This window comes from Eptatretus burgeri, chromosome 14, assembly GCF_056783735.1.
Source record: "Eptatretus burgeri isolate ZD-2024b chromosome 14, Ebu_testis_v1, whole genome shotgun sequence".
In the NCBI taxonomy this organism is placed as follows: domain Eukaryota; kingdom Metazoa; phylum Chordata; class Myxini; order Myxiniformes; family Myxinidae; genus Eptatretus; species Eptatretus burgeri.
In genome coordinates this window covers 51,985,495-52,008,334 of record NC_140974.1, presented here as the reverse complement: position 1 = coordinate 52,008,334, position 22,840 = coordinate 51,985,495, and the positions used below count along the sequence as shown (strand labels likewise).

At 44.3% G+C, this 22,840-nt stretch overlaps 1 protein-coding gene across 2 annotated transcripts in view; it reads right to left on the bottom strand.

The window, feature by feature from the left end:
• Positions 1 to 418: 418 nt before the first annotated feature.
• LOC147013198 (junction-mediating and -regulatory protein-like) overlaps positions 419 to 22,840 on the bottom strand; it is a 24,289-nt gene continuing 1,867 nt past the window's right edge. For both annotated transcript variants that reach the window (XM_085855767.1, XM_085855768.1), the window contains 8 exons: positions 22,430 to 22,580; positions 22,126 to 22,295; positions 21,713 to 21,938; positions 21,377 to 21,555; positions 20,353 to 20,439; positions 10,670 to 10,765; positions 8,191 to 8,728; positions 419 to 2,135 (listed from right to left, as the gene is read on the bottom strand). In XM_085855767.1, coding sequence (XP_085711893.1) covers positions 1,819 to 2,135; positions 8,191 to 8,728; positions 10,670 to 10,765; positions 20,353 to 20,439; positions 21,377 to 21,555; positions 21,713 to 21,938; positions 22,126 to 22,295; positions 22,430 to 22,580 — 1,764 coding nt within the window. In that variant the 3' untranslated portion in view covers positions 419 to 1,818. The remainder of the gene's footprint in view (positions 2,136 to 8,190; positions 8,729 to 10,669; positions 10,766 to 20,352; positions 20,440 to 21,376; positions 21,556 to 21,712; positions 21,939 to 22,125; positions 22,296 to 22,429; positions 22,581 to 22,840) is intronic.

Genomic DNA, 22,840 nt, shown 5'->3' with positions numbered 1-22,840 from the left:
ACGTGCGGCGGCCGCAGAGTTTCTGTGGTGGCCTTGGGGTGGCCCTATGCCGTTTGGCTATCTTTTACAGGCCGTAGGGGTCGCCGTGGAATTATAACGCGGAGTTATAACTTTTTTCATTTCTACGTTGGCTGGAGCAATTCGACATGCCGTAGTTGTGTTCCACGTCGACCGTACGTAGGGCGTACGGTGGACTTGCGTTATTCGTGCGGCTGCCGTAGTCTCTTATCAATGAAAAATGAATTTTGCCCTAAAAACCGAATACATTTTTAAAAACCGAACACAACGAAGCGTTCATGTTTGTTCACGTGTCTCCCCCACCTGTTCGACCCACATCTTCGCGCTTTGTTCATTCAGTTCGTCGGTGGAAGTCCTCGTGAAAGCATCTCTCGTGTGTCAATCGCCACTTTACCTCGTGTTTTCACCTTGATTTGTGCTGTTTTTTTTTTTTTACTCATCTTGTGTTTTAATTAATAACAAAAAAGCAATCCGATCACGTGATGTGACGGATTGTCGGGTAAGGCTTTAATTTCACAGAAAAACCGGTTGTAATTTGGAATATACATGATTACCTCAGCCCGATGCGTTTGATGAAAGTGATTGTGGTTCTGGGGGCATCATGTTTGATGAGCTGCCCTGGGGGCAGCGCTCACAGAGTGAGCAATCGTAACCCAGGCCGGAGCTCGAGCCTGTGTGAACCTTTGGATGTGGTGATTGTACCAGTTTACATGCAATACACCACCACCGAAGGTCATTTACTCATCTTATTTTACCTTAAACATGGGGAATTTCAGTTGAAAGTGTCGTGAAAGTGGGTTTTCTTGGGGTCCAGGAACAGATTAATTCACTCCATTATTTCTTATTGGGAAATAGTTTGGGAATCGAACTTTTTGCAATCCGAACAGCCTCCTGGAACGAATTCAATTCGGATTCTGGGGGCACCATGTACTGGTATATTGCGAACCGTTATATTTTTATTTCAGTATAAAAAGAACTGATATGTCTACCCACTCGTTACCGTCCGTCTGGCCGCACGTTCGCCTTAGGGCCCCCCTGCGGTCGCCTTGCAGGCACCTTGAGGCTACCTTGCGTCTGCCTTGAAAATTATATGGCCGCCGCAGGGACGCCCTAAGGTCACCGTGCGACATCAAATCAAAGACCGTACGGCACCCCCATGTTTTCGGTCTCCACAATTTCTAAATATGCCGTGCGGCTCCCCAAAAAATAAAAACATATGTGACTGCTACATTGTGTGACCATGGAAATACTGCGGCCGCCGTATAATTGCTAGTGGCCATAGATTTTGGAGACCCCACGGCCACTGTGGCAAATGTGATTTAGGCCTAATCAGGCAGGTGTTCTGGTTTAAACCACAGAAGGTTAACCTGATGCTGTTGCCAAGACGCACCAAAAATGGCCTGATGCGGAGAGGAACATGGCACTTTTCCATGATTACGAAGAAAAGTGATGGGAGGGATTAGCAATTATTCAAGATGTGCAACTGTTTTCAAAGTGAATGTATGTGGTGCAAGTTAAAACATCTGCATCCTCCCTTAACCGTTAACTTCCAAACCCTGTGGCATTACTTCTATCTACACTCGGTCATATGTCAAAGACCAAAGAAGATCAGTGCTTTAATTTATCAAATTGTTTTTTTGATTAACTTCGTTCTTAACAAAGCTTATTTGATCAACCATCCAATAATCTCTGTCAACCTGCTCCTTTACCACTTTTGTTGTGAACAATATGGCAACATCGAAGTAAGCTGAAAAAGATCTGGGTGTTTCCAAATCCCCCAGCAAGTTTCATGATAAGCTATCAAATGTCCCAGTCACCACTGCTCTCCTCCGCTTCACCTTCAACCTCTCCGTCATCCTCAGAGTCTGGAGAAGCTTCCTTAATTCGTTGCATGGCGAGGCGAATGCTTTGTGTCAAGGGATCGTCGCCTTGGTAACCATGGCGAGTTGTCGCGGGTGGTGTTTGCCGCAGCTGAACCCCTTTTCGAATCTGGTCCATCAGAGTCTCTGGTTTGGGTTCCAAATGCTCAGTCTTGCGATCCCGTTGGGTTGCACCGACCTTTCGCAGCGAGAATGCTCCGAGCTTGAGAGACGCCAACACTTCATCCATTGGGCTATCTATAGTGTGTCAGAAGAGATTAAAGTGGGGGTGGGGGGGGGAGAGAAAAAAAAGCAATATTGTGATAGTGTTCGACCCATTTGGGTAAAGGTTGAAGATTTTAAAATAAATCAAAAATAGGGAAAAGGCAATGCAGCAGAGGCAGAGAGAAGTTAAAACACAGAACACAAGTAGGAACATGAGACAGGCAAATAAGAAAAACAAAAGATGCCCATAGTAAGGAGGGTTTCAATAAGCTACCACCTTTAGGGAGTGGTCTGGAGGTTAGAGTTGGATTGGAACAACACCAATTTATTCCACAGATAGAAGAAGGCAAGTTAGTGGAGATGAACAAAAAAAGTTCCAAATGCTGTCTTGCGATTCCGTTCGGGAGCTTTGATTTATTAGAATATGTGTGATCTCGAGGCAAGGTGGAAGGAGTTCAACAACAAATAAAAGATTACAGAAGACCAAAATGTTACAGACTTATCTCTGTTGAAAATAAACCAGACCCTGACCAAGAGCAAATGAAACAAGTCTTAATTTTTTTTTCTTGCCTGCATTGCATATGGGGGGGGGGGAAGAGAGAGAGAGAGGGTGCAGAGCCTGAGCCCACAAAAAAGTAAGGTAATATAATATTGAATTTTTTTTTTTAAATACCTTGTTGAGTTCTAATATGACACTTTGGGCTGATGCTAGATACTAGTGGTGCCGTAATAGAGTGCTGTAACAGGGTTAAGTGGTGCCAAAGAGGATATTGGTGATATGGCAAATGCCTGTTGTGCCGAGCTTCGAAGACCGACTCCAATAACACACATGCTTGACCATACTCAGTTTCGTTCACAAAGAGATTATGAAAGTGATGCTTGATCTCACCATCTGCATCCTGCAGTAATATGATTCCCCATCCCCATGGGGAAGATATTTCACACCTGGCATAAGGCACTACCTCACCTACTCTTCGGGAAGATACTTAGCACCTGGCATGTCCTCACGAACTCACCTACGCTTCGTCAAAAAACAACGGGGATCTTTAATGTCCAAGAAATCATGCTAGCAGATGGTATTCCGAGCTTAACATCCATCTGAGGGACAGCATACTTTGTGATGCAACATCCTATCTGTAAAGCACCAATCTGACAGTTTATAGTCAAGTCAGGAATCAAACCCAGGTCAGGTCAGGTATGGGAGCATGCGCCAGAGCAGCGCGACGCTGTTAATACTTTTCGTCAGTACTCCAGGGGCCTCCGTCTGGCCATCCCCCAGGCAGATGCCTGGCCCATCCCCACCTCCTTGAGATGCCGATCAACCTGCTGCAACCACGAGGCACATGGTCGGCCCATTGGCATCCTCCACTCACGAGACTTCCTCGCTGAGAGAATCTGGTGAGCAGGATCAGCGTCAGGAAAACGAGCCACATGTCCATACAGCCGCAATTGACGCTCACGGACTATGCAGGTAACAAATCTCATCCGAGTCTCTCTCAGCAACCGCTCGTTGGACACAAAATCCGACCAGTGATAGCCAAGGATTCTCCGAAGAGACCTGGTACCAAAGGAATTAAGTCTTCGTCTCAGATCCTTGGTCAGAGTCCAAGTCTCGCATCCATAGAGCAAGACTGGAAGCACCAAGGACCTGAAGACTCGGACTTTCGTCCTCCCGCACAGGTACCGGCAGCGCCACACCCCATTATCTAGTGAATCCATGACTCCCCAGGTCCGACCCAGACGTCTATTGACCTCCGACTCACAGTCAGCAGAGACATGAATATCACTGCCAAGGTAAGTGAATCTCTCCACGACCTCAACATCCTCACCACAAACATGCACAGACAGGACAGCAGCATCCAAGATGTCATTGAAAGCCTGGATCTTCGTTTTGACCCAGGAAACCTGTAATCCCAGCAGCTCCATCTCCTCAATCAGCACCTCGAGGGTAACAAAAGGATATCTAAAGTCTCTGCAAAGATGACTGCATCATCTGTGAAATCAAGGTCAGAGAGCTTGACATTCCCAAACGATGCACCGCAGCTTGATCTCTCAGATATCCTCCATATAATCCAGTCCATACAAGTGCTGAAAAGTGTGGGGGCCAGTACTATACACACCCCTGACGAACTCCAGTAACAAATGGAAATAAGTCAGAGATGGTACCACTACATCTCACAGCACTCTCAGTACCAGAGTAGAGTTTAGACATCAGATCGATCAGTTTTGGTGGCACCCCACGAAGACCAAGAATTCTCCAGAGGGCATCCCCATTCACTGAATCGAACACTTTACAGATATCAACATCAGCTGCAAGCAGCCCCTGCCAAAACTCTCATCTGCATACAATGAGGACCCAAAGAGCAAGGATACAGTCAACCATTGACTTCTTTGGTGTAAAGCCTGACTGCTCTGGATGCTGGTGCTCAAGCAGATGGTGGCGAACCCGATCAAGAATTATCCGAGCAAAGACCTTGCCCGGCACTGAGAGCAGCGTCACCCCTCGGTAGTTGTTGCAGTCTTGGTGATCACCCTTCCCTTTCCAGAGAGGGACAACAAGGCACTCTTCCAGTCAGTTGGGATGATGGCTGTGTTCCAGGCAGAGCACAGAACTGCATGCAACAACACGAGTGCAGCATTTCCACCAGCCTTGAGAAGGTCAGCATGGATGCCACAGATCCCTAAAGCTTTATGCCCATTTCAACCGGTTCACCGCAGCCTGTGTTTCCACAAGTGAAGGTGGACCACAGTTGATTGGAGGATCAGCAACAGGGATTGTAACACCCCTGATGTCCAACTCGACAGCTGTTGAATCAGCCTGGTACAACCGCTCAAAGTAACCGGCTCGGCGGGCCTTCACTTCGGACTCCTCTGTCAAGAACCTACCACCCTCTGCTCTAACAGCAGTACACCGATGGATGGACTTGGATGAACACAATGTGCGAATTCCCCTCCCCCTCCCCCCCCATGGGGACCAACACATGTCTCATAACCATCCCTTTCAATTCCATTCGATGCATTGAAATCCCCAAGACTATAAGTGTATCTCATCTGGGGCACTGATCAACCAGACTCGAGCGTGGCGTAGAATGCATCCTTCACGGTGAGATCACTCGCCTCAGTCGGAGCATAAACAGAGACCAGGGAAATAACACCTAAGGCCTTAGTTATTTTATAACTTGGTTTACACAGTTCTTCAGCTAAAATGTAAGGGTTGGTAGTCGAAATGTAAATATAAATACAATTTCAATTTTTAGAAATTATATATTTTTATGATTTTTTTTTTTCGGATGTTCCATGGAAAAGATGTAGGTGGGGGGGGAAATAAATATAAATCCCAGACCAGGAGGATCTAAGAAAACATTGAAGATGGAAGACCATTCAAATGCAGGATGCCCATGTTCACTGTATAATCTGATGTGAAAAACAATAAAGTAGGATTAAAACTTGTTTTTACAATATAGTCTGGCATGTTTTTCTTATAGAAACCTGTTGGATCATCAGCCCTGCTGCTGCACTGAATTGATGCAATCGTTTGGCCAGAATATTCGTCGTCAAGATGTTGCGTGATTAAATCACCAATACAGTCACTCGAATTTATACCGCTGACATACTTCTTAACAATCACTTTCGCCCCAGAAACCACAGTCAATCTGAACCATGCTGGCCACTGCTCAGGCGCCATGACCGAAGACTACTGCGCAGTTTGGTTGAAGGGTCTCTGCATTTTTGTGCGCGCGTGCGAAATTATATTTTGAAAATAAATGGCGACGTTTACATTTCGGGTTTTGAAACTTTTGCACCTTCGGCGGAAAATTTATAAATATAAATAAAAAGGCTAAAAATGTGTTTTATATTTTTATTTCATTTTCGGCAAATATACCGTCAGCAGATCTGTAAACCAAGTTATAAAATAACTAAGGCCTAAGGAGTGACGAATCCTGAGTCTCATAATACGCTCGTTGTCCAGTATTTGCTGAATTATCATTGGAGTCAGCTTATTGGACACAGCTACAGCAACTCCTTGGGCATGGTAACCATCAGAGCGACCAGACCAATAGTAGGTGTAACCACCCACCATGATCTCTCCGCAATCCGGTCTCCGAACCTCAGAGAGTGCTGCAATCCCGATGTCCAAACGCTTGAGCTCAGAAGATAACATAGATCATCCTCTCTTAGGGATAGGACATTCCAGGCACCCACCCGAAGGGACCGCCTCAGGTTAACCCAAGGAGACCGCCGTCTGATGGACGACACCTCAGCACCACTCTCCCGCAATCTGACCTGGGAATGTTACCCCATGGTTTCCCTCCTATCATCAAAGATTGGGGGCCAGAAGGCTTTGCCCCAATCCCGTCATCCGGTGAGCTGCCATGCGAAGGGAAGCTGCACAGGAGGTACTCCCACAGAGTGGGTTTTCAGATTTCTTTGCGTTTTTGTGTTTTGCGCAATTAAGGGTTTTACAGTGGCCGGAGTGCAAATACTGCCACCAACCTCCTAATAAGAAGTAACCCAACTGCAGGAGGACATCCACAGACACAGTTGGGCACAAGATATGGATGGCCGTTGGCTCACAAGGAGCTCCTACACCCTTTGACAGGTTTTGTTTTTAATCCTGCTGGGTGTCCATATCTAAACACCCTTCTCACCAAAAAGCCTGGTGGGGGAGACAGTTTAGTCAACAACAACCCGACCATGGAACAGGTTAGTATAGGTTTACATGATACCTGTAGCAAGTCACAGATCTAATCTGGCCTGACCTGATATTAAATCAAACCCAGACCAAGTTCAAAAGATAAGTGTGCCACTTCTGCATCTTCCTCAAAGAACCAAGCTTTTCTCTTTGAGCATAGGCATTTACCTATTATGTGGAACAACTTGCATTTCAGAACATATTCTTGGAAACAATCCCAGGAGCTGTAAAAGTCTCAAATGAAATAGTGTGTTCAAGCACCAGTGACCAGCCCTTGAATGACAGTTCAGATTATGCCAATCAACCTGAGTAAACCACAATCTGAAAAACCAGTCTGAGTAGACCTCACAGTTTGACACTTGGTCACTTTTGCAACAAATTGAAAATAGCCAGTGAGGCATACGATTTAGGTGAACATCAACAGAGAAGCCAAAGGGAGTGAAGTAGATGTCAGAGAAAAAACGGACACTTGCAGTTCTAGATCGAGTTGACACTCAGAAGGCTTTCACTGATCTATCGGAGCTGTTTTTTGTGATTCCAACTTCCAACCTGAGTTCTCATTAATATAGACTTGCTATCAGCAGACACAACTGTAAATGGAGTTATGGATGGGACGACACTCCAAGACCAGGAAGGAAATCGGATATGTCATTGTACGCGATTGCATAATGGCCTGTTATTTAAATGTGAAATTCGGCCGCTAGTAGCATCGTTGCCAAGGCACAGATGTGCCATTGATGTAGTGCCTCTGCACATCAGGACAATCATTTGGAATTTTGCCAGACTGCCAGGGATAACTTGTTTATTCTTCATTGTAAGAGACCATGGGAATATAACTGTTCACTAGCTAATGCTCAAAAATGTGAAAACAGCTTAGCCTCCACCCATTGGATGGCACTCATTGATGGAACACCAACCGACCAACAGTTTATCGTCAAGTCGGGAAAGGAAGCCAAAGTAGACAACTCAGAAGCAAGCGCGCTAAACCTCTGCACGATCTAGTCCTATAATTGGACACGTCAAAGTCGAGTTATACAACAAGGAAGGAGAGCAAAGAATCAGAAACACATTTAATTGAGGCAAGTAATGTTGGAAGCAGCTAAATGGAAGTAAAGCTCTGTGATATTAAATCAGAGTCCTTAAAATGTTAAAGAGTACCATAGTATGGGCTTGTGGGGAAATGAAGTATGGAGGTAGGGTGGGGTAAAGAAGAATGAATATTTGGATAATTCCATAAGAACAAGTCAAACGAATGATCTCCATGTGATAACCAAGTATAACACTACAATGTTTAACCTTAACAAACAGCACAAGCACACTTTTGGAATGTAGTTAACTCAAGCATGATGTTTATTCATATTGTCACAATTCAGACAAAGCACGAAGTTGTTTTACCGTTTCTCTCCGGAGTGAAGACTCCAGGACCAGTCTCAGCCTTCCGCAACCGTTCTCTGGCACGAACAAGCTCGTTAGGATCAAAAGAGGCAGGTGGTGAGTGATGGGAAGGCAAGGCCTTGCCCTTTTCATCAAGCCTATGAGTAGAGTCTCGAGCCTTGCTACTTTCCTTTTCAGAAAAGCCTGTAGTAGGCAGTGGTGGAGGTGGTGGTGGAGCTGAAGGGGGTGTTAATGCAGTCGGTGGCAGTGGTGGGGCCTTAGGTGGTTGTTGAGATTGCTGTTCAAATGATTGAGGGAGTTGTAGAGAAGAGGGACATGCAGAGATGGTTTTATCAGTTTCTGTACCCACACCACGCTTGCAGAAGATCTGTACTGGAATTTCCTGAAATTGCCTGTTGCATCTCAGACTTCCAGTTCTGGTGGTTCGACCCAGAGAACTTCCAACCTTCACCAATGTAGAAGTGACATGATCTTCATGTTTCAGCCTAGTAAGGTTTTTGAGCCTTTGGGGATGAGAGATTACTTCATTTGGATGCTTCTGTTGGAAAAGACAAAAAAAAAAAATGATAAAAATGATATTCAAATAAGGGAATAATGAAGTTTTCAGGAGATCAAAGTTAGGGTAAACCTGGTGTTGACGTAATGGTTAAAGTATCTGGCTTAAGATCTTAGAGTCTTGATTTTGGGCTCTTGTTTTTCCGTTAAATACACCAGGTGGGTTGACTCAGCCTGTCATCCTTCTGAAGTCAGCAAAATGAGTACCAGCTTACTGGGGTAATAATTCATTCGAGTATCCTGTGTCAGTGGCGACCCATCCAGGATTGTACTCCTTAACCAAATGAAACTGCCCTGGCAGTCCTATGCACCTCAAGGTGTGAAAGGAATGGTTATTGGTTAAAGTTGGGGTAACACTGGGGAGTGGGGGGGGGGGGGTTCCCTAGAATGTGCCGATTCAACTGCTCCCTTTAAAGTGTTGTGTCCTGGTTTGCAAATGACAATAAAATACGGTTTTGGCCAAAAGAGAAGAGGTTGTGTTTTTTGTCATCAAATTTACAATGTTCAAAAATGAAACAAATTATATATTCACAGACTTAAGCTGTCATCGTTGTTTGTGCACTCCTTCGGTACTTTTATATTTCTTCATTTATCATACTACTAGCAGAGCCAACCCATCGCTTCGCCGATGGACCTCTGTGATAAGACTAGTCACCTGGACTACGTTAATGAAGCATGGAAAGAGATGTTCTGCCAGAAGAATAAATCAATGGGAAACATTCCTCCAACCCAAGACACTTTGTTGAAGTACTCAAAGCATACTGCCCATCAGGCAGGAATATGGACAACAAGTGAATTGGCCCAAGAATGAACGCCCACTACCTGAGGGATGAGGCTTGATATTTGACACGGACAGCCAAGCTTGGCTTCCTGTGTGGACAATGTTACCCATAGCCTCAAAAGCATGCAACGAGCTAGTCAAGTGTGGTTGCAAGAGCATGAGTGGTTGCAAGAGCACGAGTGGCTGCGGTGGCAGATATGTACGCAAAAAGGTTGGCTGGAGATGTGCTCAACTTTGCAGCTGCAAATGTGTCAAACAAACTTTCTGAACAGATTTTTAAATGTCAATATCTCTGGAACTACTGTACTGAACAAAGAGAGGTATGTCATATTTCAAATACTCCACAAGGAGAATTGACAGTTATGAATGCCCCAGAAAGAGGATTGTCCGTTATGTCTTAATGTACTACTAGTACAATACAAAATTCAAAATGTATGCCATTTTATAACTTGAAAATGACCAAAAACATGAAATATGTAATTTTATCACCTTGAAGTGCTCAGATTTTATGGTTCCTAGCAGATAGTCAAATCGGAAGACCTCAGCAAGTATATAAAAAAAATTTGGTGCTTTTGTCCGGGATGTCCCCAACATTTCGTTAAGCTGCCTGATTATTGCCATTGGGGACCGATTGTGTAGACATGGGCTTGCCCCTTCCTCAATGTGCTAAACTTTAGACCCTGTAAATAAAATAAATATAGCTAAAAATACTTTGTAAGCATGGTCCGTTTTTCTTCATTTGAGGAATTTCCTTGGAAACCCGTGACAATGAAAAGGTACAAGTGATGTAGATAACAGTCCGACTAATTTGGTGTGCTCAGTTCTCTCCAACTTTTATTAGTCAATATAATTTTTTAAATCATAAAATAAAAAAGTGTTGTTTGCTTATTGCAAACCAAGACAGGATAAATTTATTTTTTATTGTTAATTAATCATATTTTCACCTCTATGAAGAATTTTTTTTTTCAAAAACAAAACTAATGTCGATGCATACACCTAACTTCTTCACTGATTTTCAAGCACTTTCCAAGTGAGAGGAATTAGAACCCCGTCTGAAGAATAAAACAATAATCTACAGATTAACTGAAGCCTAACAATGCAGAGACCATGAGGCATGAATTGAATGGAGGGAATCACACAAACCTGGCGATATTCATGCAGTCGCTGTACAGTGCGCTGCCGTTCCTGCTGCAACCAATCGCGACGCTGTCCCTCAGACTCCCTTTGCTGCTCTCGACGCTGTTGAAAGTGAAGGAAAAATACATTAGTACTAGATATTCTGCAGTGTTAGGCATGATCCTCACGAACCTGATGTTTTTCTACAATGAACATAAAATATACCCTCCAATTGGCAAAAGTGATCATGATAGTTATTTGGAAGCCACGTTCTGAAACAGCCCAGTCTGACAAAGTAATAACACGACAAATAAGACCCCATTAAGCACTCAACACTCCAAGAATTTGGCAAATGGTTGACTCGGCATAACTGGTCGGAGGTTAAGGAAAACCTGAGGACCAAACCAAATCTGATTCTTTCGATCACACAATGCATACAACCTACAACGTTTTCCTTTTCAGGGTTTGGGGGTTTCAGGGTCGGGGTATTTGTTCCCTGGGATTTCGAGCTCTGTATCTCAACTATGCCATTGACAGTGAAGCAGAAGACAAAAGTGGTGGCTCTGTGGTATGAGACTAAATCCTATGTAGACACCCGCTGGAGTTCTGCCGGGAATACGACCTCAGAACACGTGATGGACCCACAAATTGTGCCATTCAACGTATTGTTGCAGTTCTCGGAACCACATGCATACAACAGATAGTTGTCTCGAGTCAGTTATGCCATTAATATACGTGCAGATAGAACCCTTCCTTTTGTGTAGTGGAGGACAAGGGAGTGCGTTGCGATGGGCTATTAGTTAGGATTATTAAATCATTTTTCCCTTTTATTTTATTCCCTCCATTTCATTTCTGAGGTAAATCTGCCTCGCTTGCCCCTCGCCTCGCTTACCACAGCATGACAACCCACAGTACCCTCCCAACGATCACTTCTGAGGAAAAATCGCAACGTGCACTATGGAGTAGACTGGCGCTTTGAGCTCCCACCATCTACCCGAGGCCAGACATGTGCGGCGTGTCATGTACGCTTTTGCACCAAGGTGGGCGGGCCATACCAGCGTCTGGCTGAAACCCGGCCCAGGATGGTGGACCACGTGAGGGGTCGGGGCCAGTCGGAACAGCGACTCAGGCGATGACGTCTGATTCGGCATGGCCCCTCCCCCGACCTCCAGGCTTTATAAAACATGCAGAAATCCTCCGTGTAGTTGTGGCTGTTGTGCGTGTTCGGTGTGGGTGTCTTTACGTGGAGTGTTCCTGCTACATGACTGCGCCCACGTCTCACCTCGACGGTCCACCTTCTGTTCTTCGTCTCCGCCCACACGACCTTGACAAATCGCCTCCTGACTGGTCCCACCTACTGCTCCACCCTCGCCTTTTGGACTGCTCCCTTCTCCACTCAAGCTCCTCCTGTTCAGAACACGATCTCCACACATGCGTCTGTGGCCAGAACAACGTGGCTATTGTCGGGTGCCGCACCACAGAGCATCCCTCCCCCGAAACACCCAGGTACCGAAAACTATAACCTCAACCCCCTCCTCCCTGGCTGCAAAAGGCCTTCTTTTCATTGGGGTTTCTTTTTCTGTGTGTGTCTGAGTGTGCTGACGCCTGTCTGTTAAGTAAGCCTGTAGAAGATCTTTTATTGTTGTTACTGTGAATAAACTCGCATCAAGTCTGCACTGTGTCTGCTTTAGTAAGTTGCTTGTATAATTGTCGCACCCCACACCTCTCTCCTCTTTCCCTGCATTACATACCCAATAAACCTTTGTTGTGCCACATGCTTTTCCTCGCTTGCTGTAAATACATGATTGTTGTAGAAATGTTCCCAGCTCGCCTTTGTCTTTTCCCTCATTGGTCCAGCATGGTTTGAATCCAGGTTAAGCCAGGTGTTTATTCCCAACGATCTGCTCCTACTTTAGCCGGTACGTCCTTGGCAGTGCCGCTCGGCTGCATCCGATCCGGAAAGGTGATCCGATCCGGTAGAGTGATCTGGTTCAGACAAGGCGTACCGAGGGCGTGGTTCCCTGGTGGTTAAACCACGTGGTAAATTAGGTAATCCGATTCCATAGACGGGAGGACTCTAAGTCATGCGGTTGAGTAATTGGCATCCACGGTCGGTTAAGCAACCCGCCGCGTCACGGAATTATCCGTGAGCGACGGCCAACAATTCCGGGGAGTCTGGTGGGAATCGACGTAGCTTCCCCTACCTAGTGGTCTTCTCACCCGACCCGCAACAGTATTATGAAACATTTTGAACACAAGGGTGTAGTGGACTTCAGGTTCCTCTTCAGGGTCTCTGCCGATTTTCTCAAAGGTAAGTTTTCCGGTCGGTTTTGCCACATTTTTATCTCTGTGCTTACTGTGCGTTTCCAATTCGGTCTTGTGTTAAAACTTGTGCTAATGGTTGAGTTTTCATATCGGGTTTCCTTGAGGCCTACCCTTCTTCCCTTTTGTGTGCACGATCGTGTTTATTGCATTTTCTCCACTTTTCCCTCCACTCTACTATTAAATAAATAGCCCGGACCCCCTCACTGCGAGTGTGGGGAGAAGACTTGCGATTTTTGCCTGTGCAGTGCAACAGTGCAAGTGGTTTAACCACCGACCACTGTAGGAGGGAGGGGTTATTGACCCTTGAGAGTGGGAAAACGATGCCACTTCCGAAAACAAATCCTATTGCCTGCAGAGGGAGCGGGTATGACGAATATGATATACCTTACCGACGGACGAGAGTGGATGCTACGTGGCAGCAGACAGTTGCCCTTACTGTGGTGGTCCTGAGGTGTACACAATGCAAATACAATGTGTACGTGTTACCTACTAAATAGCATTGTGAGCTCACATGCTGAATTTGATGCCCAAAATCTCGTTTATTTGATAGACATTTTCCATTTTTTTTTCAATTGTTTAACATCATTGGAAAGAGTGATGGACAATCAGGAAGATGATGTATCATAGTGGGATGTTCAAACAACAGCGAAAACAGCAGAATTGGAAGAAAACAACATGCATAACTCATGCATCTTTACCGTTTGGTGACTGTCAATACGTTCAGCCGTATTCACTGCATCGCTTCGTAGCCCGTAAACACAAAGTTGGAATTAGGCAATTTGAGCATGATGCGATCTATCATACTGACAAAGTTCGTCAATGCCTTCTATATGACACAGAAAAGATTATATTTAACTCCAACATTAAAATTGTAACAGAAAAGATGATAATTATCTTGACAATTTTACGGTTCACGTCAAATGATTATGAATTTACTGGAAGTCAAATAGATAATATGTACCTGTCATGCCAATAAGTTTTACATCTTGCAAATTCTGTACGGACGATTCAATTGTCTTACTGCATTGTGTTTTATATTTGACAGATTTGTGGCATACATTTTCTTGATGGATGACCAATTGCCGCCCATCCATACCCTACCTTACATATGGAATAAACTGCTCCCATGAGTAAATGTATTCCATTCATTTTAGTCAAAGTGAATGATCTGTGAAACATATTTGAAATTATTACTTTGGAATTTTCCTCAGTTACCTCCACCACCGAAGGTGAACAGAGGTTATGTTTTCACTGCTGATTGTTTGTCTGTCAGCATGGATTCGGATGAAATTTAGTGGAGAGGGTGGGTGTGTGACAAGGATGAACGGATTAGATTTTGGTGAAGATCCGGATACCAGAATGTATTAAGTGACTCTTCACCGTTGAGAGATAGGATCAAAAATTATACACCGTGCAGCACGATATCTCAAAAAAGTTGTGGACGGATTATGACAACTTGGTGGATGAGCTGGGAAGGTGACAAGAACAAGCCGATTAGATTTTGGTTCAGGTCTGGATCCAGATCCGGCCTTTCTATGGAATACCAAACATAAACTGTTCAGCCTGGTGGAGGTATGCGCTCTACGGAGGGCCGTTGTCATTTCAAAAATATATTTTTGCCAGTAAAATATAATTTTGCAACGGTCTCTGATGCTTTGTATTATTTTCTTCTTTTTTTAACATGTTATTTTGGCTATCAGAAAACAATGTGGAAAAAGATTTGTTTTTTTAATTCATTTTCTTCAATAGTTGATCAAATTCCGATATTACACACAAAGTAATGACATAGTTTTGCTGTTCATATTCATGTTTGAGTTCGTTTTGTTCATTGACCATGAAACATGTACAATGTACATGTAGCTCAATAGATAACAAGAGCTCAAGTGAGCACAATATACGCCCGAACAAGAAGGTATATACTGAATTGTGCTACTACATGGAAAACAGCATCCTGGTTGCCATGGCAACCACTTTAAATGACGAACGTATGTCGCGACACACCGTCTCCACATTATGTACCTATGTACCAAATATGAAACGTGAAAGTTGAAAACTTCGGGAGTTATAGTGCGGACAGGAACGGACGGACAGACGGACAGACATCACATAATACGCCCTGATATATATATATATATATACATATATATATATATATATATATATATATATATATATATATATATACATATATATATATATATATACATACATATTGTTGTGGTTACCAAATTCGCAAACCACCATTCAGGTCCCTTAGGTGAGGTATCTCGGTAAGTACATGTGTAGTTAGGCCCAAACCCGTTGTCTAGTGGGAATACATGTCATTTATGCGTGCTGCGACTCTTCAGGATAGCCGTTTTTCTTTTACTATCTTTATTTTGGACCAACCGCCATTGTTACCACCAGTCACAACATCACCCACCAACCACAACGCCGCTTCACCACAACCGCCACGACCTTCACGTCACACCTCGCAACCGTCGCATCGCCACCGTTCTTGCGCCGCTTGTGGGTACCGGTGTTGGACTCGTGCAGGGCGCGCGCCGAACAGCGTGTACAAAATCACGGATTTTGTGCTTCAAAAACGGATCAAAAACGACACACGCCCACTTTTTGCCGTCCAATCGGTGAGCGAGGGGCGAATTGGCCCCGCCCCCAGGGCGTTGGAGGGCGATCGATATATGCAAATTTATGGATCAAAAAGCATTCACGCCCACTTTTTCTCGGGCCAATGGGGAGCGAGGTGAAAGGTCGAAGGGAGGGGTCAAAGATGAGAGGGCGAAGCCACGGGGCTGATATAAGCGACCGTGTTCGTCAGTCCAGTGAGTAGTAGAGTCGAGAGGGAACAGAGAGTTAAGACTTCGCGGGCGGTGGAGTTGGCAAGAAGGAGCTGGTCGTCGTGTGCGTTGGAGTCGGAGCGGAGGGGACGGAGCTGTGGAGAGGCGGCGAGGGCAGACGAGGGGGTGCTCGCGTCGTGCAGGGAGCTGCACCCCAGGGAGGCCGACAGCGCGACCTGGCCGAGGTGGAGACGCTCGTCGCGGGGCAATAAAAATCCTCTATACCCCGAGCATCAGCAACCCCCTCCTGTTTCCCCCCGCGCTGAGATAGTGCGACCAAGGGGGCCCCTTTCCCACCCCCTACCAGACACTGCCCGCGAGGCCCGCGGAGTTGAGGCACCATCGCCGCTCCGCGTCTCATCACCAGACGGGTAGGCCCGACCCGGTCTCGGCCTCAGGCCCGCCTCATCCTTGAGGGTATTCTTTCCTTGGTTTTGGGTATGTGTTGTCGGCGCCGTCTGTGAAGTAAAATTGTATAAGTGTTGCCGTGTGCTCGTGTAATCGGTATTAGATCTGCATTGTCGCATTTGCTTTTTGTGTAAATTGAATTGTGTTTTTCTTTTCCGTGTGCTTTTGGTGGAATTGAATATGTGTGCTTTCCGTTCATCGCGAATAAATGTGCTTTGTGTTGAACTGTTTCCCGCTTCGCTTCGTCATTTCCTTCATTGAATCCTCATCTTGCTTCACGTAAAGGGTTGGTAGTGGGCTGAATACGCCCGATAATTAATCGAACTGTCGAGGTCGACGATAACACCGCTCGGTTATCCCGATAGTACGGAACGGGTCGCTTAAGTGGCCCGTGTCCGAAGTCGACCTGCGGCGAGGTGCGATCGCCCGGTCTACCCTCCGCGTGGGTACTTAGGTAGGTCGAATTTGGCGAGCAACCCTATCCCACGCGGGGGCTGATTGGCTCGATCGCGGTGAGACCGAAAGGTCCACCCGTGACTGGTTCCCGGCGTTAGTCCGAGAGGGTCACGACTGGATTGTCCGTCCGGTGGGCGGCGTGCCGCGATTCGAGTTACGTGGCCGTCAGCACGCCGGCGGGTGCGAATACCGCAACAATATATATATATATATATATATATATATATATATATATATATATATATATATATATATACATACATATATATATACATATATATACATATATACATCGGGAGTATAAAAAGGCTTCTTGGATGATATCATTCTTTTAGAAAGCTTTGTCAAAGGGAAGAGCTTATCAAAGGGAAGCTAGGAGAAGAGGTAGCATTGAACAACAGCCGCATCAACATTGGAATGACACTTGCAACAACGAAACTGGAACCAGACATTACCACACAGAAGGAGCCCCAGTATTGTGATGCAAGTGTGCAATGGCAAAATGATACCACTGAAAGCTGTGATGACCAAGAAGTTACCAAAAAAAAAGTTAATGTTGATGTTAAGACTATCGATATTGACATGTACTTCGTAGGATATGGACACCGCAATCACGTCATCAACAGAGGACAGAATATGATAATGCTCCTCAGATTAGTGTCTGGGCAAAAGAACCGGATATTTGGTATGGCAGAAATCTTGTATTTGCTCTGTAAGCCATTGAGTAAGATATCTGCAGGGTTGTCGAACCTGAATTTGCAACCATGATCCCATACACATATTCAGACCAAAAATAGTACACCATGTAGGATGGACCCCTGTTGGCCCCATAGGTGAATTGCATCGTTAACAAATATTGCCAGGCACATGGCATTTGACGAAATAAGTAAGATAACTTCCAAGCAAAAAAAAAATGAAAAAAGTACATGCTGCTGCCTTGCTTGACATTCAGTATGTAAAAGGTTAAGAGCATGGACAATCCCATAGGGAGGAGGAAATTCCTCCTTATGAAATGCTCCACGAAGTGTGGTGACAAAGGCAACGCCATTGTTTTGGTATCGCCAGTACTCAGAGTGCCCCGGGTAGTGATGGCTCTTCCCTCAAGCTCAGTTGCTGTGTTGGCTCAGTAGCCAACAGTCCTGTGTATTTGTCTATACAGTAAACCCTTCAACATCACGGGGTTCAGGTTCGTGAAAATGCCACAATCGGTAAAACAGTGATCATGAAAACTAAGTGCCAATGGGAAGAGGGGGGTTCGGTTCCTGAACTTCGAGAAAATAGAGGAATATCGATGGCAGCCAGAAATAAATATATATATATATATATATATACATATATATATATATATATATATATATATATATATATATATATATACATACATATACATATATATATATATATATATATATATATATATATATATACATATATATATATATATATATATATATATATATATATATATATATACATACATATACATATGTTGTTGTTCTTCTTTCGGCTGCTCCCGTTAGGGGTCGCCACAGCGGATCATCCGTTATGATCCGCATAGTGATTTGGCACAGGTTTTTTTTACGCCGGATGCCCTTCCTGACGCAACCCTAGTCGCCTCTTTCGACACAGGGAATAAGGAGTAGGTTTCACCATGATTCCGGGCTGCCCTAAGTCTCATACCACGGCCCAGTGCAGAGTACCCGTCCTCAAGCGATCCTCCAACCCAAGCCTCCGAGTAGCCGGATTACAGGCGCACGCCACTACGCCCGGTATATATATATACATATACATATACACAATGCCTTCAGAAAGTATTCACAACTCTCGACTTTGGTCACATTTTGTTATGTTGCAGCCTGACTTTAAATTTAATTTTTTTGTCAATCTATACAAAATACCCCATCATCACAAAGTGAAAACATGTTTTAAGAAATTTTACAAATTAAATGAAAATGAAAAGCTAAAATGTCTTGTGTCAATAAGTATTTCCTCAGGAGGGAACACTGGAAATTTGAAAGGAGGGATTGGGGTGGGGTGGGGGGAGGGGGTTAAGGAGAGTAGAAAAGATCATGCTTTGATTTGAGTCCCACCGTGGTGGTTGGAGTCCAGTGTGACCGCATGAGGCGGGAAGGTACCCGGCCAGGCTCTGTTCCCCCAGCTGGCCGAATAAGACCCACGGGGTCCAGTGTGTGTGTGTGTGTGTGTGTGTGTGTGTGTGTGTGTGTGTGTGTGTGTGTGTGTGTGTGTGTGTGTGTGTGTGTGTGTGTGTGTGTGTGTGTGTGTGTGTGTGTGTGTGTGTGTGTGTGTGTGTGTCAACAATTCTACTTATCAGACTTGCAAGTGCTTTTCGTTCATTGTAAATTGCATTTCTTTATTCAGATAACTCTGCTTTGTGTCTCCCTCCCTATTGTAAATAAATATCTGTTAAATGTTCCAGTTCGTTGCCTGTCGTTTCTACCATTGACCCAGCACGGTGCGTATTGAGAATTAGGGAGGCCGTGTGCCGTAAGTTGTCGTTTGGACCGACGGACTCTGGTAATTCCGCTTGGTTACACCGGATCGAGGTCGCTAGAGCAACCCAGTACGACAGAGTCCGTCGAGGGTGTGACTTCCCGGGTAATTTGACGATGTGGATACTTAGGTATATTGAAGTTAGGCAATTAACCCTACCCCACGCCGTCGAAATATTGGCGACCACGGTCTGCTAAGGGACCCGTGACCTTTCGGACTTATCTGAGAGTCATGACCTAAATTCCGGGGTGTTCGGTGGAGACGACCCTACTGCTCCCCCTGGTGGTCGTTTATCGCCGCTGAATCCCGACCCACAACAGTATTGTCTCAATTGGTTTTGGAGACTTAGCCTCTCGACTGGCAACGGGCAGCTTTAAGATAGAATGCCAAAAAGGCAATTTGTGTTCTACAGTGTTATACCAAGTACATAATTAAACTGAAATTAAATAAAGATTTTAGAGGTTGTAGAAAAAACATTTTTTCAGATGTTTACCACCATTGATGAAGTCTTTTACACAATCTTATTTAACATGTTACATTAGTTATTCATGCCTGTTTGTGTCCTTTATGACGTCCTGGAAAACAGTAAGTTTCCTGATTGGAATGATTTTCAATTTTGCTCGACTGCCAGACAGGCAGACAGAGTAAACAAATTATCTCACTCCTCTCTGCACATGTGCAATCAGGACTAATTCAGAGCTAAAGTCCTGCTAAACTGCATACTCGTTTTCTGATTAGTGTTAAGAATATAACATTTAATTGAAATCAAGTTGCTCCTCAAATCATAAACCGACGTTTGTAGACAGACAGAAGTGTACCAATTGCTTAACCCCTCATCGCTTTGTGTGCAGGGGGTGAGAGGTGGGGTAATTACAACAGAAAGGTCCATTATGTCTATGAACCTGCTGATTAACAAAATCTGAAGCCAAATTAGGATTGCAATTGTGGCATTTGAAGTTATATAACAATTTCGTCATATTTCCTTGGAACATTCCAACCACACTTCAACTAATTTAATTGAAACAAAATATTGTCATCAGACATTGCCCCATGAATGCCTCTTTATTCTGCATCCTTATAACGAGTATTTTTTTTCCTTTAAAATTATTGAACATGTTCCATAATAATTTTGCTGAAGACTCAATTTTTTTTTCATATCTACAATAAACATACCAGCTGTACGGCGTGATGCAAATTCCACCGCCTTTCATGTTCCTGTTGCTCGTGCAGCTTTTCACGGCGTCGGGAGACGCACCGCTCCTGTGGTTCACCGTTCACACACACAACACCATTTAACCAATATGAAATGTGGAGCAAGTAGACTCGAGAGCAGACTTAAGATTCCCACACAATAAAGGGACCCATGCCATTCCGCAACACACGAACCCTTGCAAGCGAGCATCACACCAGACCGAGAGCAATTGTTAATCGGTTGTGAATGGAATCCAGGAGCTGTGCTGTTGCCCATAAAGTGTTGATAGATATAGTATTCAAAATTTCCTTCTTGGAAAAAGAATGATGAACTCTTTTTTTTAAGGTTTTGGCATAGCTTTGAAAACATCTAATTGGTATTCTGAAGGTGGTGGGTGAAAAATCTGGCTGAAGGTAGCAGTACAAAATATTTGTATTCCAACTTTCTGGAAAGCGAGTAGTCTCAGGAAAATTAGTATGCCGATTGGATTGTTACCAAAAAGCCCACCTGGCTCATTAATTACTGTTTTCAGTGAGTATGAGAACAAAGTAATACTTTATTAGCGAATCAACAGTCCAGACAATGTGGTTGACTCAATGTCTGAAGAGCAATGTGGAATCAGTACCAACTTGATACCCATGGATGAAAAAGGGAACAGTTAAAGTGTACAATCTACATCAACTGCAGTGGCAATGGTTCAATAAAAACAAGAGACAAAAACTCAGAGGAACAAAACAAAAAGCTTTAAAAATAAATACAAGGAAGCGAGTTCAACATTTCCAGTAGTGGAACAAAAATTCTGTATGAGCACAATGAGATCGACCATCCATTTCCTGATCTTTAACAATAGCTACTTTTTTTGCAATACACAGGAAAGGAAGTTGCATAAAATTATATTCTAAGGAGTATGCGAATAACCTAAAACTTTTCTATTTCTGATGCAACAGTTGGAAAACTGACCATGTTCAAGCCCACATCCTTCAGAAGGTAGGTCTAAATCCAAACCTTTTTGATTCGGAGACGGGCCCTCTCGGACAGAATGTCTGCCAGCCTGGACTGCAAATCACGGTCTTGAGAACACAAGCGCTCCTTGTCACCACTGGCCACCAATCCCATTTCTCCGACTTCCTGCATCGCCTCAAGCGACTCAAATGTGTCGTGGTAGCACACTGAATCATCAATCTCTGCACAGCCAAATCACAAGGGCCATTATACACCATAATTAAATTTTAAGGTGTTCCACAAGTCACAGGCTCGAAAAATAAAATAAAGTACAATATTCTCAAGGCAACGTACGAGTCCTGAGAGCATATGGAGCATGACTCACAAAGGCTCACTGACCTTGCATCTCCCGCTGCAGTGCATGCCTGTGGGACGAGATCAACTGCTCGCGGAGACGAAGAGAGTGCAGCCGGGTATCACAAACTCGTAGCTCTAGATCATAGCACTTCGACTCCAGCCTATTCAGCTGCACCAATGGCTGAGCACTCTGTATCTGAAAGCCTGTTCTTTCAGTGTCATCGACCACACAAGGCTCCTCCAACGCAGATCGGGAGAGAGATAACATCTGGGGAAGAGTTGGCAGTGAGCATTTCGAAACATCACGCGAGGATGAGATCTCCTAAATTTGTGATGAGCCGTTAGTCATCAAAACCGGTAAACATGAATTAGGCCGAAGCTGAAGACAAGTATACCCTTCCTGGCAAATGCATACAATTGACCAAAAGTCCCGTCTCCTCCACCAATGGACATACCTGCCTTTTCAGCTCCCGCCGTTTTTGTACCAATACCAACTCTGTTGCCTGGTTACACTGCAAAGTTTCCATAGCAACACTGACAGCTAATCTCAGCATTCGAGGTGTGGCAGAGTCCCAAGCAGAGGCCCCAAACCGGCCAGAGTCTGCCTGCATTGCTCGCAACATCACTGGACAAAACGTGGACACAAACATTTTTTTTTAATGTTAAACATGGTACCCTCTCTTGCAATTCTTACACAATACGTTTGGCCACCACCAAGCACAAAGTCAAGCAGTGAAATTCGCCAAGATACAGCATTACCCCTTAAGATTTGTGAGGTGAAGGTGTAGTGCTTGAGCGTGATGTCCTCAATCCTTGAGGTGGCATTGCGTTCGCACTCGGTCCAGACATCCCTCTGTCTCCGCAGCTCATTTACACGCAGTGGACCCAACCCACCTCGATCTAATTGCCTCTGCAGCACATCAAGGTCAAAGGACACTTTGTCCACTACTATACTGGGCTTCGTTGAGGTTCACGGAAAAAAATATCCTCGAGATAGATGGGGAACAAAAATATAATAATAATAATAATAATAAAAAAAAGGCATACATTTTTTACACATATATATATATATATATATATATATATATATATATACATATATATATATATATATATATATATATATATATATATAAAACACAAATGCACATACAAACAATTCGTTCAGAG